Source organism: Plectropomus leopardus, chromosome 16, assembly GCF_008729295.1.
Source record: "Plectropomus leopardus isolate mb chromosome 16, YSFRI_Pleo_2.0, whole genome shotgun sequence".
NCBI classification, from domain to species: domain Eukaryota; kingdom Metazoa; phylum Chordata; class Actinopteri; order Perciformes; family Serranidae; genus Plectropomus; species Plectropomus leopardus.
The window spans coordinates 9,945,869-9,972,105 of NC_056478.1; the positions used below are offsets into that span (position 1 = coordinate 9,945,869).

A 26,237-nucleotide genomic window follows, 5' to 3' on the forward strand; every position below is an offset into this window, starting at 1 on the left:
AATAAAAACCCTTGTTAAATGCACCTGCACTTTGGTAATGCTTTTCTTGTCATTTTGACCACTCAAAATGCTTTCAGAGTCACATTCACCTGTTTACACACACGGCCATATACTGGTGGCTGAGGCTACAGTACAAGGTGCCACCTGCTACTCAGTTTTTATATATTCAGACACACTAACTAGACCCAAGGACACTTTGACATGTTGACTAGAGGAGCCGGGAATGGATCTGCCAACTGTCTCTTTAAAGGAAGACCTGCTTTACTTACTGTGTCACAGCCCAGTATACTTGTTGAACTGGACACTTTGGCTCACTGAGGTCCTCTACAAGAAAAACTCAGTCTCAGTCATGAAACGTGAGCAGAACGAATTTGTGTGTAGCATGTTTGCAAAAAGAAATTTACGCGTATTCCAGCATTTGTTTGTGTGTCCAATCTCTTCATAGTCACTAAATCTACTCCCGTGCCTGACCATTCATAGTGCTTGTGTTAATAAGAAAAGCACAAATATTTTGAGATTATAAGAAATTACAATTTTTATTTGTATTTTGCTCAGTTATGTTCACAAAACGCCTTTAAAACGCTTAAGATAACATGAAAAAAGAATCAAAATTACATTAGATTAGTGGGCAATTAGCAGATTCAGTGATAAAAGATCAATGGTGTCAAAATGAATAACGATTTGTGGGATCATAACCCAGCCAAAAACACTGGGCTGAGCAAATCTATGTGCAAATCTGTACATAGATTCATTCAAATTTCATGAATGAGACCCATTGTTTCTATAGACATTATGTTTACACTGTTGGTTAAAGCAAGATTACAGAAGTGTGACCTGACCTCACTGCTGATCTGCAGATAGATGCCACATTGTTCTCCCCTTTCACAAAAGTACAACATGACAAAAACAGGCTGCAAACAGAGTGCAAAGTTCAATTTTAAGAATTTTTAATTCAATTATACGTGTTCAGATATGCAAGGCAAATACTTCCACTTCACTGGGAGCCAAATGTTTGAAAATATGAATAAAGTATCAATCATAACTAATACAAACAAAAGGACAAAGACATTTTGAGACAATATTTTATATAGACTTATTGTTGTCTCACAGCTGGTATCCATTCCTTTTAGAGTTTCAGAAACTTCTCCAGGGTTTCCGCCTCCACTGCATTTTCAAATGCAGCATAGTCCTGAAAGAAAGAAAAGGTGTCAGGGGTCAGAGATTTTGGGATGAGGGTGTAGGGGATGCAGTGAGACAGACAGGGAGCGAGAGAAGCAGTTAATATCCAGATTTTTATAAACAAATCACAATATATTTGTTACGTTATATATAATCTCCTTAAATGATTACAATACTATTTAAAGTCAATTCATCCAATAGTTGTCGAGATATGATGCTGAATATGACCACGTTTGTGCAAAGCTGTGATTGGGGGACACCATCTGTGTGTATGTGTGTGTGTGTGTGTGTGTGTGTGTGTGTGTGTATATATATATATATATATATATATATATATATATGTATATGTGTGTGTGTGTGTGTGTGTGTGTGTGTGTGTGTGTCCATACCATATATATATATATATATGTACAGTGTGTGTGTGTGTGTCCAACCATGGACCACAGTCCATAAGAATCCTTAAAAAATGTAATCAAAAATAAATGTAACAAATTGCCTTTTTTATTACTAATGCAAACAATGCCTAACACTGTACTGTCTTTTTATTTCATTACTTTCAAGTGTATTTAAAAACTCAAAAAATGACTCTAGAATGAGTCCTAAAACCTAGAAATAAGTAATAATTGTTGCACCACTGGTTCACCTTGTCTTGAAGTCTGAATGGGTATGAATGAATTGAATGGGTATTTGGTTTGCTGGCTGAAATAAGGTCTGTGGTTAACACAAGCTGAGGAGACGTTCACATTTTATTTTACAACATAAAATACATCAGTAAATACCCCACTGTGAACTGTGTGTGGTGTCTTAAAAAAGACAGTTGCTAACACGTGGCTAACACGTGGCTAAATAAACTACAGAAAAGCATTGTCACGTTAAGCATGGCTTTTGTACACTTCGAAAATTATAAAATCCAAAAAATCTCATAGGCTTTGTAACGAGGGAACCAGGGCAACACTAACTTCCACATTGGCATGAAGAAAAATGTCATCTCTGGAGCAACCTATGGCAAAATGACCCAAAACCTTCCAGGACCAACCTGGAGAGTGTGAGTGTGTGTGTGTGTGTGTGTGTGTGTGTGTGTGTGTGTGTGTGTGTGTGTGTGTGCACGCGCCTTTGTGTGCGTGGGCGTGGGTGTGGTTGTGTGTGTGTGTTTTGGGAGTGATTAGGGGTTTTGTGTGTGTATAGGGTGTGGGCATAGCTGTGCAAGCTGTGCCAAGTCTGTGTGTGTGTGTGTGTGTGTGGACAGTATAATATACTGTAAATATTTATTAGTATGCACCTAAAACTACCAAGTATATGTTTTTTCATGGTGTGTGAATGATTTACATTTAATCATATTTCCATAAGTTTTGACGGAAGTATGACATTGTCATTTCATCTTATTATAACTTTTGGAGGTTATTTTGTGAGTCTTACCCCACAGTAGTTGTCCCCTTTGCATATTTGAGGTGGCAGTGCAGTCGGGTTCCCTGCCAACTTCCTCATTAAGTTCTTGTCTTCCTCACTCACAGAAATGTCCACAAGTTCGTATTTGATGGTCTTGCTGTCCAGAACCATTTGGATATGTTGCTGTTGTTTCTTTATCTGGAGAGGACATCATCATCAATTACTTTTGCAAGAATGTTAAATTCATGTGTAGCTCATTGACATGTACGGTTATACCAAGAGCTATCTGGTGATAAAATTTACTCAATCATCGTCATATATTAGCCACAGTTTGTCTACAGAAATAAAAATTATTATGAAGTTTGATGAACTGCAGTCAACATACCTTACACATTTTCTAAATGATAACAATATGTCAGTATATTATAAACAGACCTCTGAATCACAAGAATAAAATAAGTAAAACTGCATACTATACCGTAAGGTTACTGCTCACGCTGGTATAAAACAGTCTGAGCGACATATCGGTTATTTTAACAACAACACCTTGATCCACAGACAGACTGAGAGAAGTGCAGAGACAGAGTGCTTCAGTGTCCTTAATGCAGGTATGTGGAGCTGGTTTGACGCAACAGCAGACAAGGTGTGCAGGTTTAGACATGGCTTAAATACCTGCATGGACACACCCACTTGTAAGACTGCCATTCCAGTTGTGGCCCGCCTGCAATGATTGTGAAAGCACAAACACACACACACACACACACACACACACACACACACACACAGAGTAAGTACATTTACTCAAGCACTGTAAATAAGCACACTGAGTTACTTGTACTTGACATGATTATTTCCATTTCATGCCACATTTAATACATTACCTCAAACACATTTCAGAAGGAAAGGTTGGACTTTTTCACTCAACTTTTCATACAAACAAAACTGTATCACAAACTGCTTCCTACAACAAAACTGGAATCCTTACACCAAACCAGCTAAATAATTTGCACATCTCTCTCTCTCTCTCTCTCTCTCTCTTTCTCTACGGATATATATATGTGTGTGTGTATAAAATGGATAGAATTAAATGTATCATTTAACAACATTTATATCTCAACAGTCAGTTTTGTTTCCAATAGCTTAGCTTCACTACCTTTATTATAAAAAAGGGGGGAAAATTACCAATGTCAATTTTTATTCTCATTTTTTTGTATAAAGTTCCATGAATCTGCTCATTGAGACCTCTGATGTCAAATAAACATGCCAACCTTTAAAAAAGCCCTCCTGTCTGATGTGACTTTTGTCGTCACTAACTTCCTGTAGGAGGCGAACTGAAAAGGCGGACAGTTTAAAGACACAGAGACATCTGGTGTTTTTTTTTTTCTAAGATATAGTGACTGAAAATGTGATCTTCCAAACAGGACGTTAACGGGCACAAAGGGCTCAGATGTGCAACTCCAAATACTTTCAAAAGCCTTTCTCTGAAAAAAAAAGACAAGCACTCCCACTTCACTTTGAGCCACATTTACATTACCTTGAGCTCTGAACATCATTCATATACAAATAAATCATCTATCATAACAAATGAAAGGACACAGAAATGTATATTCTTTTAGATATTTATTGTTGTTTCATAGCTGGTCTCCAATCCATTTAGAGTTTGAGAAACTTCTCTAACTCTTCGTTCTCGACTGCTTGCTCAAATGCGTCAAAGTCCTAAAAGAAAGACAAGGTGTCGGGTGTCAGGGATTTGGGGATGAGGTTGGAGGGGATGCAAAAAAAATTTTCTAAACAAATCATGACATATTCATGACAGTAATTATTTTTGTGCTGTATATGTTTTTTAATCTTTTAACATGAACATGAATATTTAAATTGATCCGGATGTAGAGATATTTCAGTCTGGACCAAAGTGCGAGACAAACTGACAGACTATCAGTGCCATCCCTGGAGCCATGCCACAAAAAATGAACATGTTTAAGAGAATAAAATACAACAGTGAGAATTTATGTCTCTTAATACATAATAACAACTTTTCTGTCACAACTAAATGTTAATGGAATGACAAAATGACTCAAATCCTACGGGAGGAACAGTTTCTATAAGAGTTACATCATCAGTACATCCTAAAACCTCCTTATAGATTTTGCAGGTCACCTGTCTACTGTGAGACTTACCCCACAGTAGACGTCCCCATTGAATATCTGAGGAGGCAGTGCAGTTGGGTTTCCCATCAACCTCCTCATTTCAGACTTTTTTTCTTCATCACTGGCAACATCCTCACATTCGAAACTGATCTTCTTGCTGCTCAGAATCATTTCGATTTTCTGCTGATGTTTCTTGATCTGGAGAGGACAGTATTTCATCAGGTTCGTTAACAAGAATTTTAAATTCACATGTAATCCTTTGACATATGAAGTTACACCAAGATTTCTTTTGGCAATAAAATTTGCTTCATTGTCCACAATAAGCAGCTACAGTTGGTCTACAGAAATAAAGAAAGCACCATAAAGGTTGATAAACTGAAATCCACATGCTTTAAAACACTTTGTGACATATATGTCTGTGTATTAACAGTATGTCTGAATACGTCATAAGAATAAAGCAAGTAAGACCGCATACTGTACCTCGAGGTTACTGCTCACGCTGCTTAAAAACACCCTGACTGGCATATCTGCTGTTTTAACAATAACACCTCGATCCAGAGACAGACTGAAAGAAGGACAGTGACAAAACGCTCCAGTGTCCTTAATGCAGGTATGTTGTGGAGCTTGACATCAGATGAGACATAGAGTTTTGGACATGGTTTAAATACTTGTAAGACTGCCATTCCATTTGTGGCCCGCCTACAAAGATTGTGAAAGCATACACACACACACACACACACACAAAACCCCCCAGGGGTAAAAAAAAAAAAAAAAAACATTTACTCAAGTACTGAACATAAGGACATTGTGGTACTTTTGACTTGAGCATTTCCATTCGATGCAAGACTTAATCTATCTACTCCAACATGTTTCACAATGAAATGTAGGGTGAAAACTTGTAATTTGGGACACTTTTTGGTAAATTACCAAGAAAACCACCTTGATTGCTACGCTTCGAACTTTTTATGGTTCTCTGCTACATTTCTATAAAGAAAATATGTTACCAAATAAAATGATTTAGAATCTTAGTATTTGCTCCCAAACCAGGAGGATGTAATCGATCCACAATGTTGCTGAATGAATAGGTAAAAATGAAAAGTTTTGTAAGAAATACATCTTTATTGATCAGCATTTACATGTATCAAATAAAGCAAATTATCACGCATACAAAGACAATGTAATCAGTATCTTCTGACAAGTGAGTGGACCTTAGCTTTGTGATTGGCAGTGTCCCAGAGAAATAAAAATCACCACAATATTAAGTATGAAAACAAGTGTTACAGGCGAATGCTTACCCATTTATGCAAGTGTTGTGTCTTATTCAAAATCACATTTGTTTTTTTTTTAATGTCTGCAAAATTTATTTTTGCATATTTTAAAGCAACTAATAGGGCATCTATCTGAGGAAACGCAAAGTGTGGAGAATTCTGAATAATTTGCTTGCAACAAAAGACGTAAAAACAGACTTTAAACAGGTTCCTGTGATCTACCTTAAAGAGCATCCGAACACCAGCTGAAAATCTTGTTTTTTGATTTTTAGATTGTTGGGTGTTGTTTCAGGTCGGACAGAGAGGGTCATAAAAGCCTGTTTACAAGCCTGGTGCCATGGGACTCTTTAAATATTTTAAAGTCATGTGACAGGTTATTCCTTTAAGCAAAGTGTTATCACGAGAGAACAAGTGGTTCAAGCTCATAACACACTCTCCCGACCAGGTCCTCAGGGTCCCTCTCAACATTGTTGTCAACGCCAGGAACGTTGTCTTCCAGGCTACGCTTGTTTGCATGCTCATTCACTTGGGTGTTACGGTCTCTGTGGGACATAAGGAGGGGGACAATTGCAATCACAAGTTGTTCTATCTTAAATGAATGTTGTATATCAAATAACTTTAGCTATGCTCTCCTTTTTTTTTTTTTTTACTACCTTCCATCAAATGCTCTATTGCTTCTGTCGTCTGTATCTGGCTTTAATGTTCCTCCAGACCGGTTACTAAACTGAACCATGGTACCTGAAAAATTAATATAACATAAACATGAGTACAGCCCAAAAATAAACAAAAAAACTTGAAGGTTTGTGCTAAATCAGATACAGGGGAGAATCAGAACTGTCATTTTTAAACCTGCATGAACTGATTTTTTGGGATTATAAAGAGCTGCCTGCTGCAGCTGAAAGGCTAAAGAAGTACAGTTCTGAGCCATAAAACTAACAATGAACTGAAAGATGCTCTGCACCAGCAACAGAAGTGGCCTCCAGCCGCAGTGAAGTATTTCTGGTTGTCCGTCCATACACCTATATGTGAGTCTGTTCTTACAAACCTCCATCCCATTGTTGTGAATGCAATGTCCATATAAAAAGTGTGTATTGCCTCTTTTACACTGCCCCCTCAACAGGGGGCAGTGTATTCAAAGCTGTTGGACCGCCTCACCGTTCTGTATATACGATATGATCACAGCAGGGGGGACAAAGTTGTCCTGGCACAGGTGTGATGTTTTGTTATGTGCAACCCACAGCAGTAGATTTTTAAAAGTATCTGACAGCAGTTAGTGGCAAAGAAGAAAAACAGCTGCTGAAATTGTCTGCAAATTTGGAAAATAATGAGGTCCAGGAGCTCCTTACCCTCCGAGCAAAGGATGAGATCAGCCACCATATTACAGTGATTGTTATTGCTGTGTTATGCCATTGTTTTTAAAGTGCTGCTGAAACGCATGCCACATGTCACATTTGAGGTCAATGTTTTTAGGTTAACTCTCTGAAACATGGCTTGTCAGTTTTCTTGTGCTAGGTTCAGATGCCTTTCACAAGCTGTTTTACTCTTTGTTATAAAGGTGGATTTAGAAAAAAAAACATAAAAAAAATACATGGGGGAAAAAGGCAATAACCAGTTTGGCAAGAATTGTCCAACAAAGAAAGAAAAATCATCATGTTTTTGAAAGAAATAAAACCTCTTTGCTTAGGTTTCAAAAGGAGTAAGAGTCGGGCCCATCACACCTTGTTGGGTTCTGCGATGCCAGCATGCTGTCTAAAATTAGCATAATGCCACTGTTGATTTGCTCTGTGTAGAAATGCAAAGGCGGCCTAAGGAGGGGCTTTGTAGTAGCCCTGTAGCGTGATCTCTGTGTATAAAGGGCTTTTGCAACTTACCAGCACCCCGCTTACTCCTTCTCCAGACCAGGTAAGCTACAACAAGCAGGAGTAGCAAGACGACCAGCCCACCCACAAGTCCTGGGACAACTGTAGAGGATGCAGGTACTGTGGGGATTAAAAGATGAAGTTAGCAAAGGAAAAAACTAGCTATGATATGACAATAAACTCTTGAAGGCTCTTACCAACTACAGTGACTTGGAGTGACTTGGAGGGAGCCGAACAGAAGGAAAATGAGGACATGTTAACCCCGTAAACGCAGTTATACTCTCCTTGGCTTTCTAAATCTATTGAAGTGAATTCAAAGGACACCAGGTAGAATATGGAGTGGCCAAACGCAGGCTTTGCGTCAGTGGTGCTCTTGTTGGACTTTGTCAGAAAAAAGTAACCTCCAGGATATTTGGAATGAGTAGAGCAAGTGACGGAGAAGCTGCTGCCTTGGGTGACTGATATTTTGTCCGGGCTGTAGACCACCATTGCATATGGAGATGTCAGGGAGATGCTGGGCTTCTCCAATATCACTGCAGGATAGAAAACCAGTTTTTACAAACTCACATGGATCACAAAACCTGTTTGCAATCTTGCAAACTTACAACCAGGGTACAATATTCTTAAAATTATGGCCTTATCCTGACTATCGATTACAAATTTCTTAATATTTTTCTTGTCCACACAGATCTGTCACTTGTCTGCCCACCTGTACACAGTATTAGCGACACATGAGGAGTTCCCAACAATACAAGACAATAACCTTATTTTTAGATTCATAGAATCTAGCCGAATTTATGTATATGTAGGATATTGCTACAGACCCTGTTATCCTGTGGTGCAGTGTCTGCTGTGGCAGCAGAGTTTGTATGTACTCGTGTCAGAGATGATGGTGTTTTACTGTCCAGGTAACGTGCCATGTTTTTTCCCCTGATAATGTGCATGAGATACCGTTCTGTTCAGTCTCAGTGAGTGAAAGGAGACATATCTTCTCAGAAAAAAGAAAAAATATTTCTCAAGATGTTGAACTATTAAATTTAGACAGCTTTTTTAAATTGATTTCACATAAAATCGCAGTCATATTAAATTTGATTTAGCTGACATGATAATGGGTAGCTGGCCTCGGTGTTCTCCATGCTCAACTCCAGTTGTAACATTTGTATATTTTGTCCATGGACTGTAGGCTATATAAAGACACAGAAATAGAAAAGAGCCCCAAAAACTGTAGTCTCTTGAATCTAGTGACAACAAATAAAACACTCTCTCACTTCACAGCAAAAGTGACTTGCTGCACTTTATGATCTTAATCTGCTTAATGCCATGTCTTTTATTTTTTATTGAGCCAGCCTCATTTTAAATAGGAGCTTTTGTGATCAAAAGGCACTACGTGAGGCCATCAAGAAGGGTTGAAATTCTTAATTACGACATATACACAGCTTTTTCATTTAATTAAATACATTTCGCAAAGCCATTGTGTGTAAAATATTTGGGTTTTTTTTACCTACTAAGTTTGCTTTAGTTCAAAGAGGAGTTTTGTTGCAACCAAAAAGCACTATGTGAGGCCACTGAGAAGGATAGTCTTCATGCAACAAATTATCTTTCATTTTTTTCAACTTAATGTTATTTTGATATAAACACTATTACTCACAAAGCACCATAAATCATATATGAATGTGAGTATCAGTAACGTGTTTAACTGAATTTAAGTGTTTGGTAAATAATTATTTCTAGTGCTTCAAATCAACACCAATTTTGCATTATATCCCTCAGACTTTTGCCAGTATGGCCCCGAGGTCTGCGTTAAATTTCATTCTAGGTGGTGTTGAAAACGTCTTAAAAGTCTTAAATTTAACGTTGAGAACCCTGGAGCTACCTGTTCAACAATTATGTTCAACTGGACAAACAAGATGCGCAATTACTGACCTGTGACAGAGAGATCCGCAGTATTTCCCTGAGGATAATAGATTACTTGACTGGGCAGTTTCTTTTGATATTCACAGAAGTATGAACCCTTCTGGCTGAAGTCCACCGTGGGGAAGACAAAGGTTGCAGCCTCGTTCTCAGAGTACCTTTCCATTTTAAATGAATCTTGGATCCTTTTCAGGACGAATGTCCCACCCAAGTGTTCTGTGACTACAGTGCAGGTAATCTCAACTCTGTCGCCCCAGTTTACCTCTGTCGCAGGGCTGAAAGTGATCTGGGGCTTCTGTAAATCACCTGTAACAGAAAATAAGTTGTATTTTGTCACAAAAGCCAACGCAGCCAAAAGGGGATAATTAAATTTTTTTGAAGTGGGATTGTATGGGATACTTAGAGACAATATCAAAAAGTAAAACTTACAAACATATACCTAGACCCTAGATCTGTTTAGTGTTTACACCGCAGACAGTACTCTTACATGTGGGCAGGGTTATTTTTTACTAACTGCTCCGTCCAGCATTTACTTGTTCAAGGGTGATACAGAATGAAGTCTGCGCCCCATTTATAGTCCGCATAACGGGCTGCACACCAACATTTTCAGAACAAAAAAGAGCAGGCTGGAGTGACAGTCTGTCTCTCCCAATGGGATATTTATAAATAGCAGGTTTAAACTCTGACCTCTTGTCATGCAAAAGCAGCGGTTTAGTGCTGCCAGAGCACTTGGGAACAAAGCCCTTTTACATTTTTCTTTTTCCAAGTGAGGATTAGAATACATGCATTCACATAATCTGGTTGCAATTGATTTACATTTTTGAAACGCTTGAAGATCCACTCATTACTTCAAGGGAATGCCATCCAAGAGAGACAATACAAACAAATTAAATGGTCAAAGTTGTGATATTGAAATTTAAGTCATGTTGATGGATTATCAATTCATGAATTGAGTAACATTACAAGTAAATGTTCCACCTTAACGGTTGCCCCCAGTCAGCCCAGTGAATGAAATAATTTTTTTTAAGTATACAGCTGCGGCGACAGGCAACAAAACATCCTTTCATTTTGTAGTTAGAGGGTATGTATAAAAGATTTTTCACAGTATGAACAGTAGTTTAACCAGCCACAGCTCAGCCCTGAGTACAGTGTTGATTCTTCACTGACCAAACAACAGACTGCAGGGTTTCTAGATCCACCTTTTAGTACCAGAGCTGTGTGCTAGGTAAACAAAGCAGAGGGATGACCAAAAATCGGGACAGTTCCCAAGGTACTAAAGGTATCTACAACTTTTTACATTAGAAATGCAAACAAATTAGTATTGAACTGAACCAGACTGCTTGGTGGAAACGCAACTGAAGTCAGCCCCCAGTTTGGAGAAACAGGATGAGTCAGTTACCAATGAGTTACTTACAGTTACTTGAGTCACTTACCCAAACAGATGACACCGGCATCTTCACCATGCCCACAGTTATTTTCTCCGAAACCAGGATGTGTACAATGTGTGAGCGCAGGCTCTTCGCCTCTACACTCCACATTATCCAGCCATATTGGACCAGTGCCTCTACCAAAGTGGGCACTTGTGGGAGCAGAAACTGCATGACCGCAGCCAAGCTGTCTACACACCACGTCTGCATTACTCATTCCCCATTCGTCATCACACACAGTTCCCCACAGGCCTTTATGGAGGATCTCAACTCTACCGGAGCATTGACCTGAGCCACCGACCAACCGAATTTGTGCTGCAAATGTAAACAGAAACTAAGTGAGTCCAAATGCTAAGAAAGTCCTTGATACATGAACATACAATTCTTAAAGTATATTTACATTGCACATGTGTTATCTTTATTTTAAAGGTAGACACTACTGGTGAAAACACTTTTTCATGCATTGGTCAATTTTGAGATTTCAGGGTATTTTGCTACCATAGCAAAGACTAGTGGGGAAAAAAGCCTCAAACACACATGTAGGTGTTTATGTTAGTTCCAATTTCTGTTCTGGACATTTATGCAAAAATAATGGCAACAGTATGCATCATTTGTATATTTAAACCTACAATTTGAAAAAAACATGTATAAGTTATCAACTCCTGAAAATTAATGGTGATTTAATCTTTTATGCCCTATTCAACTGTAGTGTTTCTTTCCTAAAAGGTATTAAATAATACAATATATCCTTCAAGGCATTTTTCTCAAAGTGAGTTTTTTTTCTCATACAGAAATCTTCAGTTCAGTAGCATATAGATACACCAAACTTTCCAGTTTTACTCTTATCTATATTCTAAAGTTTTTTAGAAACAGACACAGACAATGATGTCTCAGATAAGTGTGTTTCCTTATGTGCTGAACTGTTCCTTTAAACATATACAATCATTTCCCACTTCACTGTTTTTATTTGGTATGTGTAAACTTAATTTAAAAAGCTTTACCTGCACAGACAGCGCCAGCATCACGTTCGTGCCCACACGTTGCTCTTCTGAAACCTTTGAGTGAGCATTGCTGAAGAGACGTCACATTGTCAAAACACCAATTGCTAGCTTCCACTACTTCTCCACTGCCTTGGCCAAAGTGGGCAGCGCCAGGAGCGTTCAGTGCGTTTCCGCATTCCAGCTGTGCACACACCACCTCAGCTTTACTCAGGGTCCAGTCTGCATCACACACAGTGTGCCACACATCGCCATAGCGTACCTCTACTCTGCCAGAGCACTCTTTAGCACCAGCAAACCGGACCTCCAAACCTCCTGTGAAGTCAAGTAAACTTGAATTATAAGACAGTATCAGACATTCTGCATATATTTTAATGTAGTTAAAGACATAGCAAATGAATAATAATCAAAGAAAAACACAAGCGAAGTACTTGATGTTTCCTATGTTGCACACAATTAAGATTTGGAACTCACTACCTTTCCGGTTTTTTTAAGTGGGGCTGTATGAGATACTTATGAATAGTTATTGTGTTACATACAGTAGCTGGCACAAGGATGGGTCGTGCACCCCACAGGGGTTGTTATCGAAACTTATTTTAGCCACTTTAAAAAAGCCTACCTAAAAAAAAATCAATATCAGTCAAAGTGGATGGTATATTTGAATATTTTCACCACTCATGCTGTTTCTTACCTGTGCAGAAAACACCAGCAACTGAGGTGACATTGCAGGTTTTGTCACGAAATGGTCTTTGTGGGCACTGACCCAGTGTTGACTCCAATCCATTGCATTCAATTTGATCGCTCCATGTCTGTCCTGGGCCTTGTCCATACTCAGTCATGGTGGTCATTTTATGAGCCCTGCCACAGTCCAGCTGTTTGCACACCACGTTTGCATCATTCATGTCCCAGGCCTCACCACACACAGTCCCCCACTGGCCTTTGTCGTAGAACTCCACTCTTCCAGCACAACGATTGTTCCCACCGATCAACTTTACGTTGCCTGGGGATGACAGTTGTTACATGAATGTACAGCAGATGCAGCCCAGCCTGGGTGTTGGTTTTCCTTTTAAGTTCTGTCATGATAGGGCCCCTAGTGTCCTCCTGGGGCATTCATTTTTCAAAAGAATTGAAAATGCAAGTACTATATACTGATTGGTGCCATAATTGAAATAAAGTTTGTAATTCTCCAGTTCTGAAATGGAAACAAAGGGAGTTAACCAGCTAAGGTGCTGGCATTGTTAAACCAACTAAACCTCTAAAATTTGAGTGTGAAATGTTAGAATTCTCCATTGTTATAGATATGTATAATGACTGCTCTATAAAGGTTAAAACCAGGATATTGTAATTTAATTTAGCAATTGGCTGATCCAAGCACCAGGAGCCTGCTTTCATCACCTACCAAGCCCCGGACACCGCTATCTCACCAACCAAAAACCCACCTGAACCATGCCTCAAGTGGTCATTTAAAGAACTCCAGTTTTTTGGCACTTCATGTTGGCTTCATTTTTTAGCACTGGAGATTGCCGCTTTATTCTCACAAAACTATGTTAAACAACTGGACGATGCACTATACATATTGGGTATGTAGTATGTAATAATGGATGCAGTGTATATCTCCTACAAAGTGAGAGTAAGTCAAATTTGAATCCAAATTCAAGTCTCACCAGAACATGTGACAGATGCCTCTTCGATTCGATCTTGGCTGGTCCTGACATATTCTCTCAGGTTGCACTGTGTGACAGAGCTCTCTCTGCCGCTGCAGCTGACCTTATACCCGATTCCCGTTTTTTCGCCTTGACCATATGATCCTGAAAACGAGACAGGATCTCCACAATTCATCTCTCTGCACACCACTGATGCTTCATTAATTCCCCAGTTATAATTATATGCTGATGCCCACTGGCCGCCATAATAGAACTCCACCCTGCCTGAGCACTGATCAGACCCATTGATCAGTCTGATGTTAGCTGAAAAGCAGAGGAGAAATAATCACGAAAGTGAACTACATGCTTAAGTAAATAACATGCTAACAACAGAGTGATAACCAAAATGATACCTGAGCACACCACACCAGCATCTTCACCGTGGCCACAGTTATTTTCTCCGAGGGTGGGATGCCGGCAGTGCATAAGGGACGTCTCATTACCGAAACAGTCAACATCATCCAACCAGATGTCTCCCTGGCCTTGACCAAAGAAAGCGCTGGATTTGGCTGTCTGAGCTGTTCCACAGTCCACGGCTCTGCACACCACCTGAGCGTCTCTGATGTCCCACTCATCGTCACACACGGTTCCCCACTGGTCATCGTGCAGAACCTCCACTCTACCAGAGCATCGGTCTGTGCCATTGACGAGCCTCAGCGGTGGGTGACCTGGGGACAGTTTCACTCATGTCAAAAGTACTCACAAGCTAAAGCGCAATGATGAAATATTAAGTAATATCGAACATACTCATTTTAGTTTAAAGTTATTTATTGTCAAATAAACAAAAGCAAGAGCAGTCGCTGCCATTAAAAAACTTGGGTCACAGACTCCCCTCAATAATACTGTTTAAATATGTTTCAAAATTAATAATTAAAAGGGATGCACGATATTGGATTTTTGCTGATATTTGATATGCTAATATTAAGCACTCATTTTGGCTGACACTGATCATGATATGTGCACATGTTTTTCCACCTAACTGCAGAAAACATTATGTCTCTCCCGTTGTAGAACATACCACACTTAGTAATGACCCACTGCTGGCAGAGGAAGACATACAATATATTGCTTTTCAAAATGTATACATTCATTGGGCAAAACAATAAACATACTTTAACTTAGGTTATATGTAAAACATGCCATATTTATTCTCATGTAACAAAATTTAAACAAAAATTCCTCCCACTTCAATAAGCTTGGATGCTGTTGCTATCGTATTGTATTGTATCGTATTGTATTGTATCGTATCGTATCGTATCGTATCGTATCGTATCGCATCGCATCGCAGCGCATTGTATCGTATCGTATCATATTGTTTTATAATTAAAGTTGCATCATTGCAACTTTGAGCCAATGCCAATATTTAATTTTAAAGCCATTATAAGCTAATACCAATGACATGCTGATATTATCTGGCATCCCTAATAAGTAGAAATGAAAGGGAATCTAGACATAAAGATATAAAGTATTGCGAAATAAAATAAAGATAATATATAACATAAATAAAAATATGATGTAAATTATATAAATCAGTAGTTGCTTGAGTAGACGGAATGTAACAGGAGTGTTCTGTAGTAAACTATATATGCATAATGTGCTGCAGCACAGTATATCCCTATCTTTTGTGTCTTACCTTCGCATGAAAGAGAAACACCTTCGCATCTCCCTGCGTATTCTTGAAGCGTGCACTCAGAGATCGAGCTCACATTTCCGGAGCATCTGCTTGTGTACCCTCTCAGTCCACTGTCCCCGTAATTGTGGCTTTGGAATTTTTTGGGAGCTCCACAACTGAGTTCCTTACACACCACAGCAGCCTCTTCATTGCGCCAGTTATTATTACAAATTTTCCCCCATTGGCCGTTTTGGAAGATCTCCACTCTGCCAGAGCATCGCTCTGTCCCATTGAACAATCTGACTGACTCTGGAAAACAAGCATTTAAAAACAAGAAAAATGTTCAAGAAGTATGTTCAAGAAAAATCTGTGATGTTGTACCAAAGAACTAAAGAAGGAGGAATGGCAAAGGATGAGTGCAACAGGCTGCAGGAGGATCTTCTAACATACTATAGTATACATTTTTAAAAAAAATCTACAGTATATATCAACAGGACTTGTAACTGCTGATACAGTAGATACATCAACAGCAGACATGTGTTGGTAAACACATGTAGGGTGGGTTCAGGTAATTTGAGACAGATAAGCATTGTAATGATGAGAGAAATCAACAGCCAATAACTAATACTGATCTTGAATTGTTGCTACAATACTTATCGCTAACAAACAATTGGTTTGGAGTGGTCTGTCTTTACAGAAATTCTGCGCATAGAAGCCCCTGTAAAGTGCCATATAGTTTGAAACCTATTTTTGTTGTGGCACAACAGCAGAATTGCAGCGTCTGTGTCAGGCGTATGATGCCATTGGGCTCAATGTAACGCTGTGAGCTCCAGAAAATAAACTTTATGTCCTTATGTTACACTATGTATAAGGTTAACCGTTGAAGGTTACTGTGTCAATGTCATTACACACAACTAAATTCTATGATTCTATTCTTTTCCAGAACTTTTGAGTATATCTACTAATTCTGTGACTTTTTAAGGCCTGGAAAATGTGATTGTAAAATTCAGTGATTTTTCCAGGTTTTTCATGAAAAAGTATAAAAACGTGTTACCTGAGCATATAACACTAGCGTCTTCATTGTGGTCACAATCGTGTTCTCCAAAACCTCTGTGCGGGCAGTCAGAAATAGCCTTCTCATGACCGGTGCACTCAAGGTCATCCAACCAAACCTGATCCCGACCTCTGCCGAAGAAGGACTTGTACTTGACTGAGAGAGCAGTGCCACAGTTCATCTCTCGACATACAACAGTTGCTTCCTGCATCCCCCATCTGTCATCACAAATCGTTCCCCACTGTCCATCATTGAAGAGTTCCACTCGCCCAGAGCACCGATTAGTCCCGTTCATCAGCCGAATTGGTTTACTGTCTGTCATGTGGGAAGAAAACAACACCTGTTTATCGAGAAGCCATCCACACACATTTCCCGATGGCAGCACAGAGGATTTATGCAATCAGCACATTTTCAAATTGGACACCCAAGATAAATGTCACCACATTTTGTTTGAAGTCAGTGCCTAATCCGAGGAAACTCTCTCAAGGCCATCTTAAGATCTTCAGATGTCGCATTCACAAAAATGAGACAGATATGAGGCCACAGTGACCTTAACCCTTAAATACCAAAGTCTGATCAGCTCATCATTGAGTTCAGGTGAATGTTTGTGTCAAATCTGAAGAAATTACCTCCAGGTGTTCTTGATAGCTTTCACAAGAATGAGACAGACAAGGTCACAGTGAACAAAACAACAGATCATCTCACCATGTAAAGTTCTCACACATTTACAGACGTAGTTTGAGCACAGGGATGACTTACTTGAACAGACAAGAGTAGCATCAATACAGCTTTCCTTGAAATCCTGAAGTTTGCACCGTGAGACAGAGCTCTCATTTCCAGCACAGTTGGTTTTGATGCCACCCAGGCCGGGTGCCTCTCCAAAATTCAGCACTTCAGACTGAATGACAGGAGTGCCACAGTTAATCTCTTGACACACCACGTTAGCGTCTGCCTTGGCCCAGTCACTGCTGCACGCTCGCTTCCAGCTGCCGTCGTGGAAGACTTCCACTCTGCCGTTACACCGATTGCTGCCGTTGACCACCCTCACATGTTCTGGAAATGATGATTTGAATAAGATCAACAAATGTGCAACAAATGATTGTGTGAAACAACTTTTTTAAAAAATATAATTTACTGAAAACCTTTGTATGTTTAAGAAATGATTAAAATTGGGGGAAAATATTTCTTGTTTTGTGGTGGAGAGTTAAATATGACTGTAATGTCTGTCCATTAAATATCAGCTGTGGTGTTTTTGTGCTCTCCAATTCTGCATCTTGAGGACTAGTAATCAGGATATCTCCAACTCCACAGCTTAAATTTTGACCAGCCTTTCTTGAATATTTACACTTTATAGAGCCACGGCACTAAATCTATTGATCAGCCCTTTAAATATTTGAAATATTTCAAAAAAAAAAAAAAAGAAAAACCAAAACACTCAACCTATAACACCCTAACTGGATGTCTAATATACCAGTAAATAAATTCACCAGCCTGCTTTTAAGAGTTAGTCTGCCAACATACACACTTCAGTTCCTGCTTATTGCCATAGGTGCTGCCAAAGAGAATGAAACAGAGATCTTTGTTATTGTAACTTTACATATCTTTTGTTTTTATGGGGACAGAAAACTTTATTTCATTACTTAAACTGACATTACTGAAAGGTTTAATATGTATTCTAATGTCTGCTTAATCTGCTTTATCACTGCAACAGGTAAATAAGTACTAAATATTTTAAAAGTATATATAAAAAGTATATATATTTGACCAATTTGAAAGTTTTATTACATTGTTTTCCTGAAATCCACCCTGAATCTCCCCTTCTGCTGGAATCAGGCATCCTGATATTTTAGATCAAAGCTATCTTAATCCTATAAATAGGTTTTGATAACACAAATTGAAGGTTTGATCCACATTAAAAACCATCTAATCTAATCCAATTTCAAATTCCTCTTTGCCTTTTCAAACAACCTATTTTCAAGATTTGATCCAATCTGACAGCTGAAATCTGACCAGATTGCTTTGGAACGACTGGGCCCTGGTGACTGTTAAGTTTTGATTTATCTTCCATCTCTACCTCGCGCCCTTTGCACTTTACATTTGCAGCAGCCAGTCACAGGCTGACCTTGCTGTTGTGCCGCTGTTGCAACAGTATCACCGACGCGGGTAGCAATAATCTGAAAGTAGACAACCAACTGTGAACTGACAAATCCGTTTTCTGGAATTTGAAGACAAGATGCAATCATATCAGTTGCTAAGATAAATGCTGTGTTCGCTGCTTTTTCTCCACAGCTTTATTTCCTAATTTCCCAACACCTCATGACAGTTCCACATTTCTGGTCTTAATATAGACATAAATTGAGGAAGGTCCTTATCATGAAAAATTTTGATTTCATGTCCTAATGCCTAACTAATTCTTTAAGAATTAAAAGTTTGTTATTTTGGGAAATGCGGTTACTTACCTGGCAGAGAATTAAAGCTAATTTTAAGTACAAAAATAGATGCATCCATTTCAAACATCACTCTCCTCATACTTCCATGCGTCCTTTATGATGACACAGACACAGCCAATAGACGGCAATAGAGTCAAAACAACAAAAAACAGGGCGACAGTGGAGGAAGTTGTAATACTGAACCTCTAAACAGAGGCGGTGTTGTAGACGGCAGAGGTCTGTGCAGTTATAATATACATCCTGACGTGGACAAAGAATTCTGTTCATTAATTTCAATATGTATTACTATATATCATTATAGATTATCGATTTGTTCCTATCCACCGTTATTAAAATTTCTTGTCATCTCCAACGGTTGCATCTCAAGATAAGATGAGAAAAGATAAGATGCGACTATCAGTCCCACACCAGCGATATTCACACGTTACAGCAAGCTCAAGAGTCAGAAAAAGAGAAAATGCAAAAAAAAAGTAAAACAAGGATAAAAGTATTAGAAAATACAAATTAGATAAAATAAAAATTAAATTTATATAAAAAATAAAATCTATATATCCTATTTACACCTTTAACTTATACTGTTATATATGCTGTGTGGTATATCTACTGTAGAAATAAAGAAATATAGCCTATAAATATTATTGCACATTAAGAGGTAATATATTGTACAGTAGGAAATTGCACAGCATGTTACAAATGTAAAAAATATGCATATTATTTGAAATATTTATGATAATAACTCTAAACTTTACACTACACTGCCTCCATAAACTCTTTTGGTACTGCCCCATTTCATCTGTACCCATAAGTGCTCAGAAAACGTGCACAAACATGGACGAAATGAACACGGACGAGTACGTACTGCAGGCTCCATCTGACTCCGTAGGTAATGTTGAGCATAAATGCACCCTGAGAAGATTGATGTCACTCTTATATTTACTAAATACTCATTGATTAACACATCATGTATTGTTTGTTTGTAAGAGAATGACTATTTGCCTTTTTAAATGACCTGTTTCGAGTCTTTATGCTAAGCTAAGCAGCTGTAACCTCTATGTTAATGGATTGGTATGAGAGTGGAATCAATCTTTTAAATTCTTTGCAGGAAATCAAATTTCCCTTTGTCCAATGGTCCAGCTATTGCAGAAGTAATTCATCAATATAAAGAGACTCCTCACATAAAATTAGGCTGTCTCTACAGTGGAAAGATGCAAATACTTTTGCAACTGGTGCTAAATGACCAGAGAAAAAAAGAAGAAAAAGGACTGTGGTATTGGCTTTTGTCCAAAAGGTAGAAAACCTACAACTACCAGAATGCATAGGGCCAATAAACGATCCAGCTGGTGGGTGACGTAACAAAACCGGTCTGTTCGACACATTGGCAGCTGCCTGGAAATTGTTTTACAGTTAAACAGGAAGCTAAAACATGTTTCTGACAACAAAATGAGGTGAGAAATATGCAACTCAGTAGCAGAATATTGGTTTTTATGTGATCATTGCTGCTTAGGTTTACCATTTGAAATCCTTTTACTCAGCCTCTGTTTTCACTGTGTTTTTACATTAAAATACATTTTAGGAGAGACAAAGGCCGTGCAGTAACATAAGTTTAGTTTCTATTCAATCAGCACTGCCTAGTTTTACAGTTTGATTGGATTTTGGTTGAAGTTTTGGTTGAAGTTACCACAGTACACAATAACCACTGCAAATATGGTTGAAAATCAGCAAAGTATCCCTATAAGTGTCTAACTGACTGGTATTCTAGTGATAGTTTAACTTTCAATAAACCATAAGTGGTTCAAGTAAAGCAAATACAACTGAAGTAAATGAATGAACTCAGTCTTACCAGAACAGACAACTCCAGCATCTTCGGTGTGGCCGCAGTTATTTTCCCCCATCGGTCTGTGTGGACACTTGACGATGGAAGGCTCACTGCCGGTACACTGCACATCATCCAACCAGATCATGTTCGTCCCCTCTCCAAAAAAGGCGCCTTTTTTGGCCTCAAGAACTGTCCCACAGTTTAACTCTCGACACACCACGTCAGCGCTGGCGAGGCTCCAGTGATCATCACACACCGTTCCCCAAGAGTCTCTGTGGTAGACCTCCACCCGACCAGAGCAACGCGAAGGCCCGACCAGCCTGATTTTATCACATTCTAGAAATGATAATGAAAGCTTACAATTGTGTCACCATGAACTCAATAAGAAAAAGCCCTTTTAAAAAAAGGGTGTTGAAATCAAGATATCTAATTCATATTCTTGTGTTTACAGGCATGAAACATAAAACAAACTTACTGACCTGTAAGCAGCGGTAGACTCAGAAGACCTACAGTAACACATTGCGAAATGTTCAGCCCAGAGATTTCTCACACATATTTAAAACAATATCATCCAATAAAAACACAGTGGTCAAAGCTGGAATTTGTAAAATGTATTCAGTGGTGCCCCCAAAGGAGGGTCCAAGGGGTTCAATGGCCGGCTGATACAATCACTGTCTTTAAGAGGCTGTAGCGCTCAACTAGCACCAAGGTAGTTGGGGTGGGAATCCCCAAATAACAATACAATATTATCATGAAACTTTGGTCACAGTACAATATTATTACTATTTAAAATCATTTGCAATATGCTGAGTATTGCAATGACATATACTGTGATACATTGCAATATATTACCTTTTTTACTGTAAGTCTTGTCTCCAAAGGAAAAATTTATTAAAGGTAAAGTTTTTCCAATCTTTTCATTGAAGCAAAATGTATCTATTGAGTTTAAAAAGCAATTTATTTTCTTATTCCAGAAGGCTACCAACAGTTTGTATTTGCAATATTAGTAAATACAATCAAATCAACATCAAATAAAGTTAATAGCCGACTCACAAACTATGAATATTTTATGTCTTAAAAAAAGCAGGTACTAACACATGGCTCACGTACACGACTTTACAGCCTCGTTGTGGAGACGTTACATCATGCGACCATGGTGTAGTTCATTTGTAGCCAAACAATAGCTTTTTACCTCGGCAATTGCATTTAGGTTTCAAAAGTCCTAAAAGTGGTGTTCATTTGTGAAGATTATCTTGCTGAATAAAAGGTAAAAGTATCATAACAGTTCATTTCTGACACACTTTACTTCCTCCCCTAAACTTTGCTTGTTTCTAGTAAATGTTTTAGTCCTTACCATTAATGTGCTCTTCAAATTAAAGTTGTATATTTATCTTTTAAGGACAAACAGCCTTATTTAAGAACAATGGATTTCCTGACAGATACATAACATTAAAACTGGATTGTTAACTGTACATGTATTAGTCTATCATCCTTATAATATTGTTCTGTTAGTCTTCCAAAGTAAATCAGTGTGTGACTCCTTAAATATTGATAGTTTTCAACTAGGCTATACAACAACAACAAATAAATCCTAAATTTTAGTTATGGCTTTTGGTTTTGGTGTGCCATCCCTCTTTAGGCCACCCCTATGAAGTTTCTGGGGACGCCACTGAATGTATCAGGATAGGTACCTTGAGATGTACAACAAAGTCACAAAAACATACCTGACCAACATACCTCAAAGTGACTAAAGAAATAACATTTTTACAGTATGTATATATATGAATAACAAAATAACATTATTTTGGTACAAACTACAAGACTTTTACTTCTGTTGACTGTCTTTATCTCATAGTATCAAGGGCATGTAACAAATATGTTTGACTATACTGTACTCACAGGATTTGATTTAAGATGTCAAAGAAAGAAAGTCAAAAGGAAGAAGTCAAATTAAACAGAAACTCACCTATTGACAAATAAAAAGCAAAATGAAGTTTTTCGGCAGGATTGAAGATCATATTGTGTCTTCAAAGTAGATCAAATGCTGTCAGGGTACAGTGAGAACGATGTTTAAAAAAGGCTGTTACTTCACTATCTCATCTGGATTCAGCAGAACAAGAAAAGCTTGTTGATTTTTGGAAGCCATCCATGTTTTTTTCTTTTTTTTAACCAAAATCTGCGAAGTTGGTTAAGTCGCCCTCTTACCTTTTAAATCCAACAGCAGCTATTTCAATCAACTTACACTTAAAAACAAAAAGCTGATCACATCTGACTCATCCAAAGTAAAAACACCCCGTGCACAGATCCTGTAATTGTTTTGAATAAAACGGGCAACCTGGACTTGGACTGCAACTTGGATGTATGTTGACATTTGGATCAATCATTAAAGGCAGGGGGTGACAGGAGATTTCATTTTGTTTTGCACAATATCTACAATACTATTTTATAAAAGACATTAGTCTCAACAGGGAAACACATCCACATGTAAATGAATGCTGCTGTGCATGCAAATAACGTTGATTTATGACACGGACAATGATCAGCTGCAGAAAAAATAACAGTTAAATGTAGATCAAAAGGAGAGTTGTTATGAACGAATGTCAAGAGATGACCACCTGACCCCACCCCCCACCCCCCCGCGGCAGTCCTTTCATGTTGAATTTGTACAACCCCCAGCCATTTCCACCACCACTCTTCATTTCCTGTGTGACACCAAAAGTCAGTGGAGTTATTTCAATTAGGGATGCACGATAGTGGATATTTGCCAGTATCCGATATGCCAATGTATAAAAACTAATTTGGTTGATAACCAATATATGTTTTTTTTCCCACATGTTAATGATCATCAAGTCTCTTCTGTAGTGGAATTAACATCATATTATGCAAACTCTTATCATGATGGCCCACCAGCAGAGACAAAAGAATACAATGATTATAAATGTATTTAATATTCATTCATTGTTCAAAATAAGAAAAATACTTTAATGTTTTGTACGTGTTCATTTTGTCATTTTAAAGCATGTTGGCCAATTCTGATGTTTCCTTTTAAAGCCAATATCAACTGATACCAATAATATGCCAATATTGTCTTGACATTACATGACATTGGTAACATCCGTACTAATTTTAAGCAAAACCATTTTGGGTTTTTTTTTCAAAATCTAGACACGTATTTCTGTTTCCTAAACATAAGGAAATAAACATTGAAACAAAGTGTTTTACATTAACATTGTAAGTGTATTTTAATAAGCACAAACTGTACAGTTCCTGTGAAAACGGATGAGTAAGTAATACAGGTAACGAGCGTTACATCCCACTATATCCAAAACTGACACAGTGGGGAACCTAGTGCATCATATTTTGATGTTTAGGTCCACTGGCAAAGCTGCTATAGTTGACAAGTTGGGATAAGTATGCAATGTGTCATTATAAGATCTTTAAGAAAAACCCCACACATCATATGACTTAGCAGTAGCACAAATTTGCATCACTTTATGAAATATGATGAATAAAGAAAAATGCCTTCCAAATTCAATTCCATTAAAAAAGAGCTTTGCTCTGCAGCTGCATTCTTGTTTAAATCTTAATCATTGCCTTAATTATGCATTTTCATGAACATAAAAATAACGGGTTATTTTGTCCTATATCATGAATTTCAACTAAATATGATTAGTCCCAGTTAAACACTGAGCATGTTTTGACTCACACTGTCACCATTTGACTCCCATAAAGGATAAGAAACCTTCTCTGTTAGGTTAGATGCACCAAACCTTGAGCTTTAAAATATTTTTCAATCCAGTATCATATTTTGCAAATAATTTCTTTACCTTACAAAACAGGTTGCAGCCAGTTTTTGCTCATCAGATTAACAGCATCAGTACTTGTCCCACACTGATTGTCAACTCATCCGGACTGGGAATGGCAAACACTTCCCCTTGTGAAAGTCTGTAACTCAGTCATTTTTGTAATTATCCAGTTCCTGTTATAGATCTCAAAATACTGCAGTATTGTGTCTTCCTTTAAAATCTATCAAGGGGGAAACCAGAGTTTGTTAATAGGACAACTGACCCTCTGGAGCCATAATTAATGCTGCGAGTAGATCCCTAACCAAACCAAGATATGGAATAGTAAAATTAGCAATATCAAAGAATGTGTTCATATTGTGATTGAATTAATTGGCATCATTTTCCATAAGTTCACTCAACTACCACATTGTACTGTGGCATTATTCATTGGTGAATGTGTGCTGTACTAATTAATACATATTGTAGCCTGTGTTATGTACTGTAGATGAATTTTGCAATGCATTTTATTCTATTTTAAGGGTGACTTTTTTACATCAGCCACTCTAGCTCATTTATACATTTTTTTTGTGATAACCAGGAAGCACTGTCCCTGTCAAACTAATATAATAATAAAAAGTTTCTGATTGATCTGATGTTATCTGTTATACATTTTTATTCCCATCTGTTACATTAATGTGTTTCTATAGTTGTTTTAAATGTCTTTTCTCAGTTTTTTGGGCATGCTCTTTGTTAATCAGAAGTTACTGTTCTTACTGTTAAACTGAGGATGTTGGCCTTTGTGATACTTCACAACTGACTTGCTTATTCAGCATTTTAGGTTGCCTGGTTTGGCCATCTGTTTGCACACAATTTCCTTAATTTGCCTCCTGTTACCGTTGCAAATGTCACCATTTTTCAAAATAACTCAAACTTCCTCTTGAGGCTGCAGGTTTTGTCACATCGTTTCATGTACATCATATCTATGCTCACATACAAACTTTAAGGTACATTTCACCCCAAAATACATACTTTTCCAGTGCTGTATCTAAGCACCCCTGCTAAGAAAAAAAAGAAAAAAACTCACAAGAATCATTGATTCCCACCACAATATACTTTTTAAACAAGGCAAGTTAGTCATTACTTCTTTAAATCTCCTTCTTTAAATGTAGCTCTGCACACGTGTTTTCATTGATCTATACTGTTGTGTGATTTGTTGTGATTTTATGCAAGTCTCATGGGTGTGAATGCTTTTTCATGTTGTTTGAGCCCCCAACCAGAGGCAATTTTCTACATTTTTTTGAATCTTGAATCTAGTCCCCCTTTGTTCCACGACTGCATGTTATAAAAAGAACAGCAAAGTGGCAAAACGACGTGATATTCCCAACTTGAACAGGCAGTGCAAAAGCAGCTTGTGTAAAATGGACAGCCAGTTGGATGGGACCATGGACGGGACAGGTGTGAAGTTTTGCCAAAGGGTATTTGTACGACCCAGCGGAGACAAACTTTAAAAGAAATCATGTTGCCACACCAAGCTTTTGTCCTAATACTTACACATATAATACCTCCTCCTCCTAATGCTCTCTCAGCTCTCAGTGCACTGACTTGGTGGCAGTGATCCAAATATAGCAAGAACATGACATAA

General features: G+C 38.0%; 3 protein-coding genes across 4 annotated transcripts; all 3 read right to left on the minus strand.

The window, feature by feature from the left end:
• Nucleotides 1–1,089: 1,089 nt before the first annotated feature.
• Nucleotides 1,090–3,188, minus strand: LOC121955677 (SH3 domain-binding glutamic acid-rich-like protein 3). The gene is made up of 3 exons (XM_042503725.1): nucleotides 3,044–3,188; nucleotides 2,596–2,763; nucleotides 1,090–1,189 (listed from the first exon to the last, which is right to left on the minus strand). The coding sequence occupies exons 1-3, from the start codon at nucleotides 3,086–3,088 to the stop codon at nucleotides 1,127–1,129; spliced, it is 276 nt and encodes a 91-aa protein (XP_042359659.1). The 5' UTR covers nucleotides 3,089–3,188; the 3' UTR covers nucleotides 1,090–1,126.
• A 1,008-nt stretch (nucleotides 3,189–4,196) lies between these two features.
• Nucleotides 4,197–5,746, minus strand: LOC121955392 (SH3 domain-binding glutamic acid-rich-like protein 3). Its single transcript, XM_042503334.1, has 3 exons — nucleotides 5,193–5,746; nucleotides 4,743–4,910; nucleotides 4,197–4,281 (listed from the first exon to the last, which is right to left on the minus strand). Exons 1-3 carry the CDS (start codon nucleotides 5,235–5,237, stop codon nucleotides 4,219–4,221), a joined length of 276 nt encoding a protein of 91 aa, XP_042359268.1. The 5' UTR covers nucleotides 5,238–5,746; the 3' UTR covers nucleotides 4,197–4,218.
• Nucleotides 5,747–5,811: 65 nt separating this feature from the next.
• On the minus strand, nucleotides 5,812–24,719 carry LOC121955391 (deleted in malignant brain tumors 1 protein-like). 2 transcript variants are annotated; one of them, XM_042503333.1, is made up of 17 exons: nucleotides 24,638–24,719; nucleotides 22,777–22,854; nucleotides 21,290–21,316; nucleotides 20,835–21,146; nucleotides 17,304–17,597; nucleotides 16,545–16,859; nucleotides 15,512–15,799; nucleotides 14,232–14,546; nucleotides 13,840–14,142; nucleotides 12,867–13,175; nucleotides 12,179–12,490; nucleotides 11,184–11,492; nucleotides 9,763–10,056; nucleotides 8,037–8,372; nucleotides 7,852–7,959; nucleotides 6,634–6,718; nucleotides 5,812–6,522 (listed from the first exon to the last, which is right to left on the minus strand). In XM_042503333.1, exons 2-17 carry the CDS (start codon nucleotides 22,826–22,828, stop codon nucleotides 6,378–6,380), a joined length of 3,804 nt encoding a protein of 1,267 aa, XP_042359267.1. In that variant the 5' UTR covers nucleotides 22,829–22,854; nucleotides 24,638–24,719; the 3' UTR covers nucleotides 5,812–6,377. The 2 variants fall into 2 exon arrangements, with proteins under 2 accessions (XP_042359267.1, XP_042359266.1); XM_042503332.1 differs by lacking the exon at nucleotides 24,638–24,719 and adding an exon at nucleotides 23,016–23,136.
• Nucleotides 24,720–26,237: the final 1,518 nt, after the last annotated feature.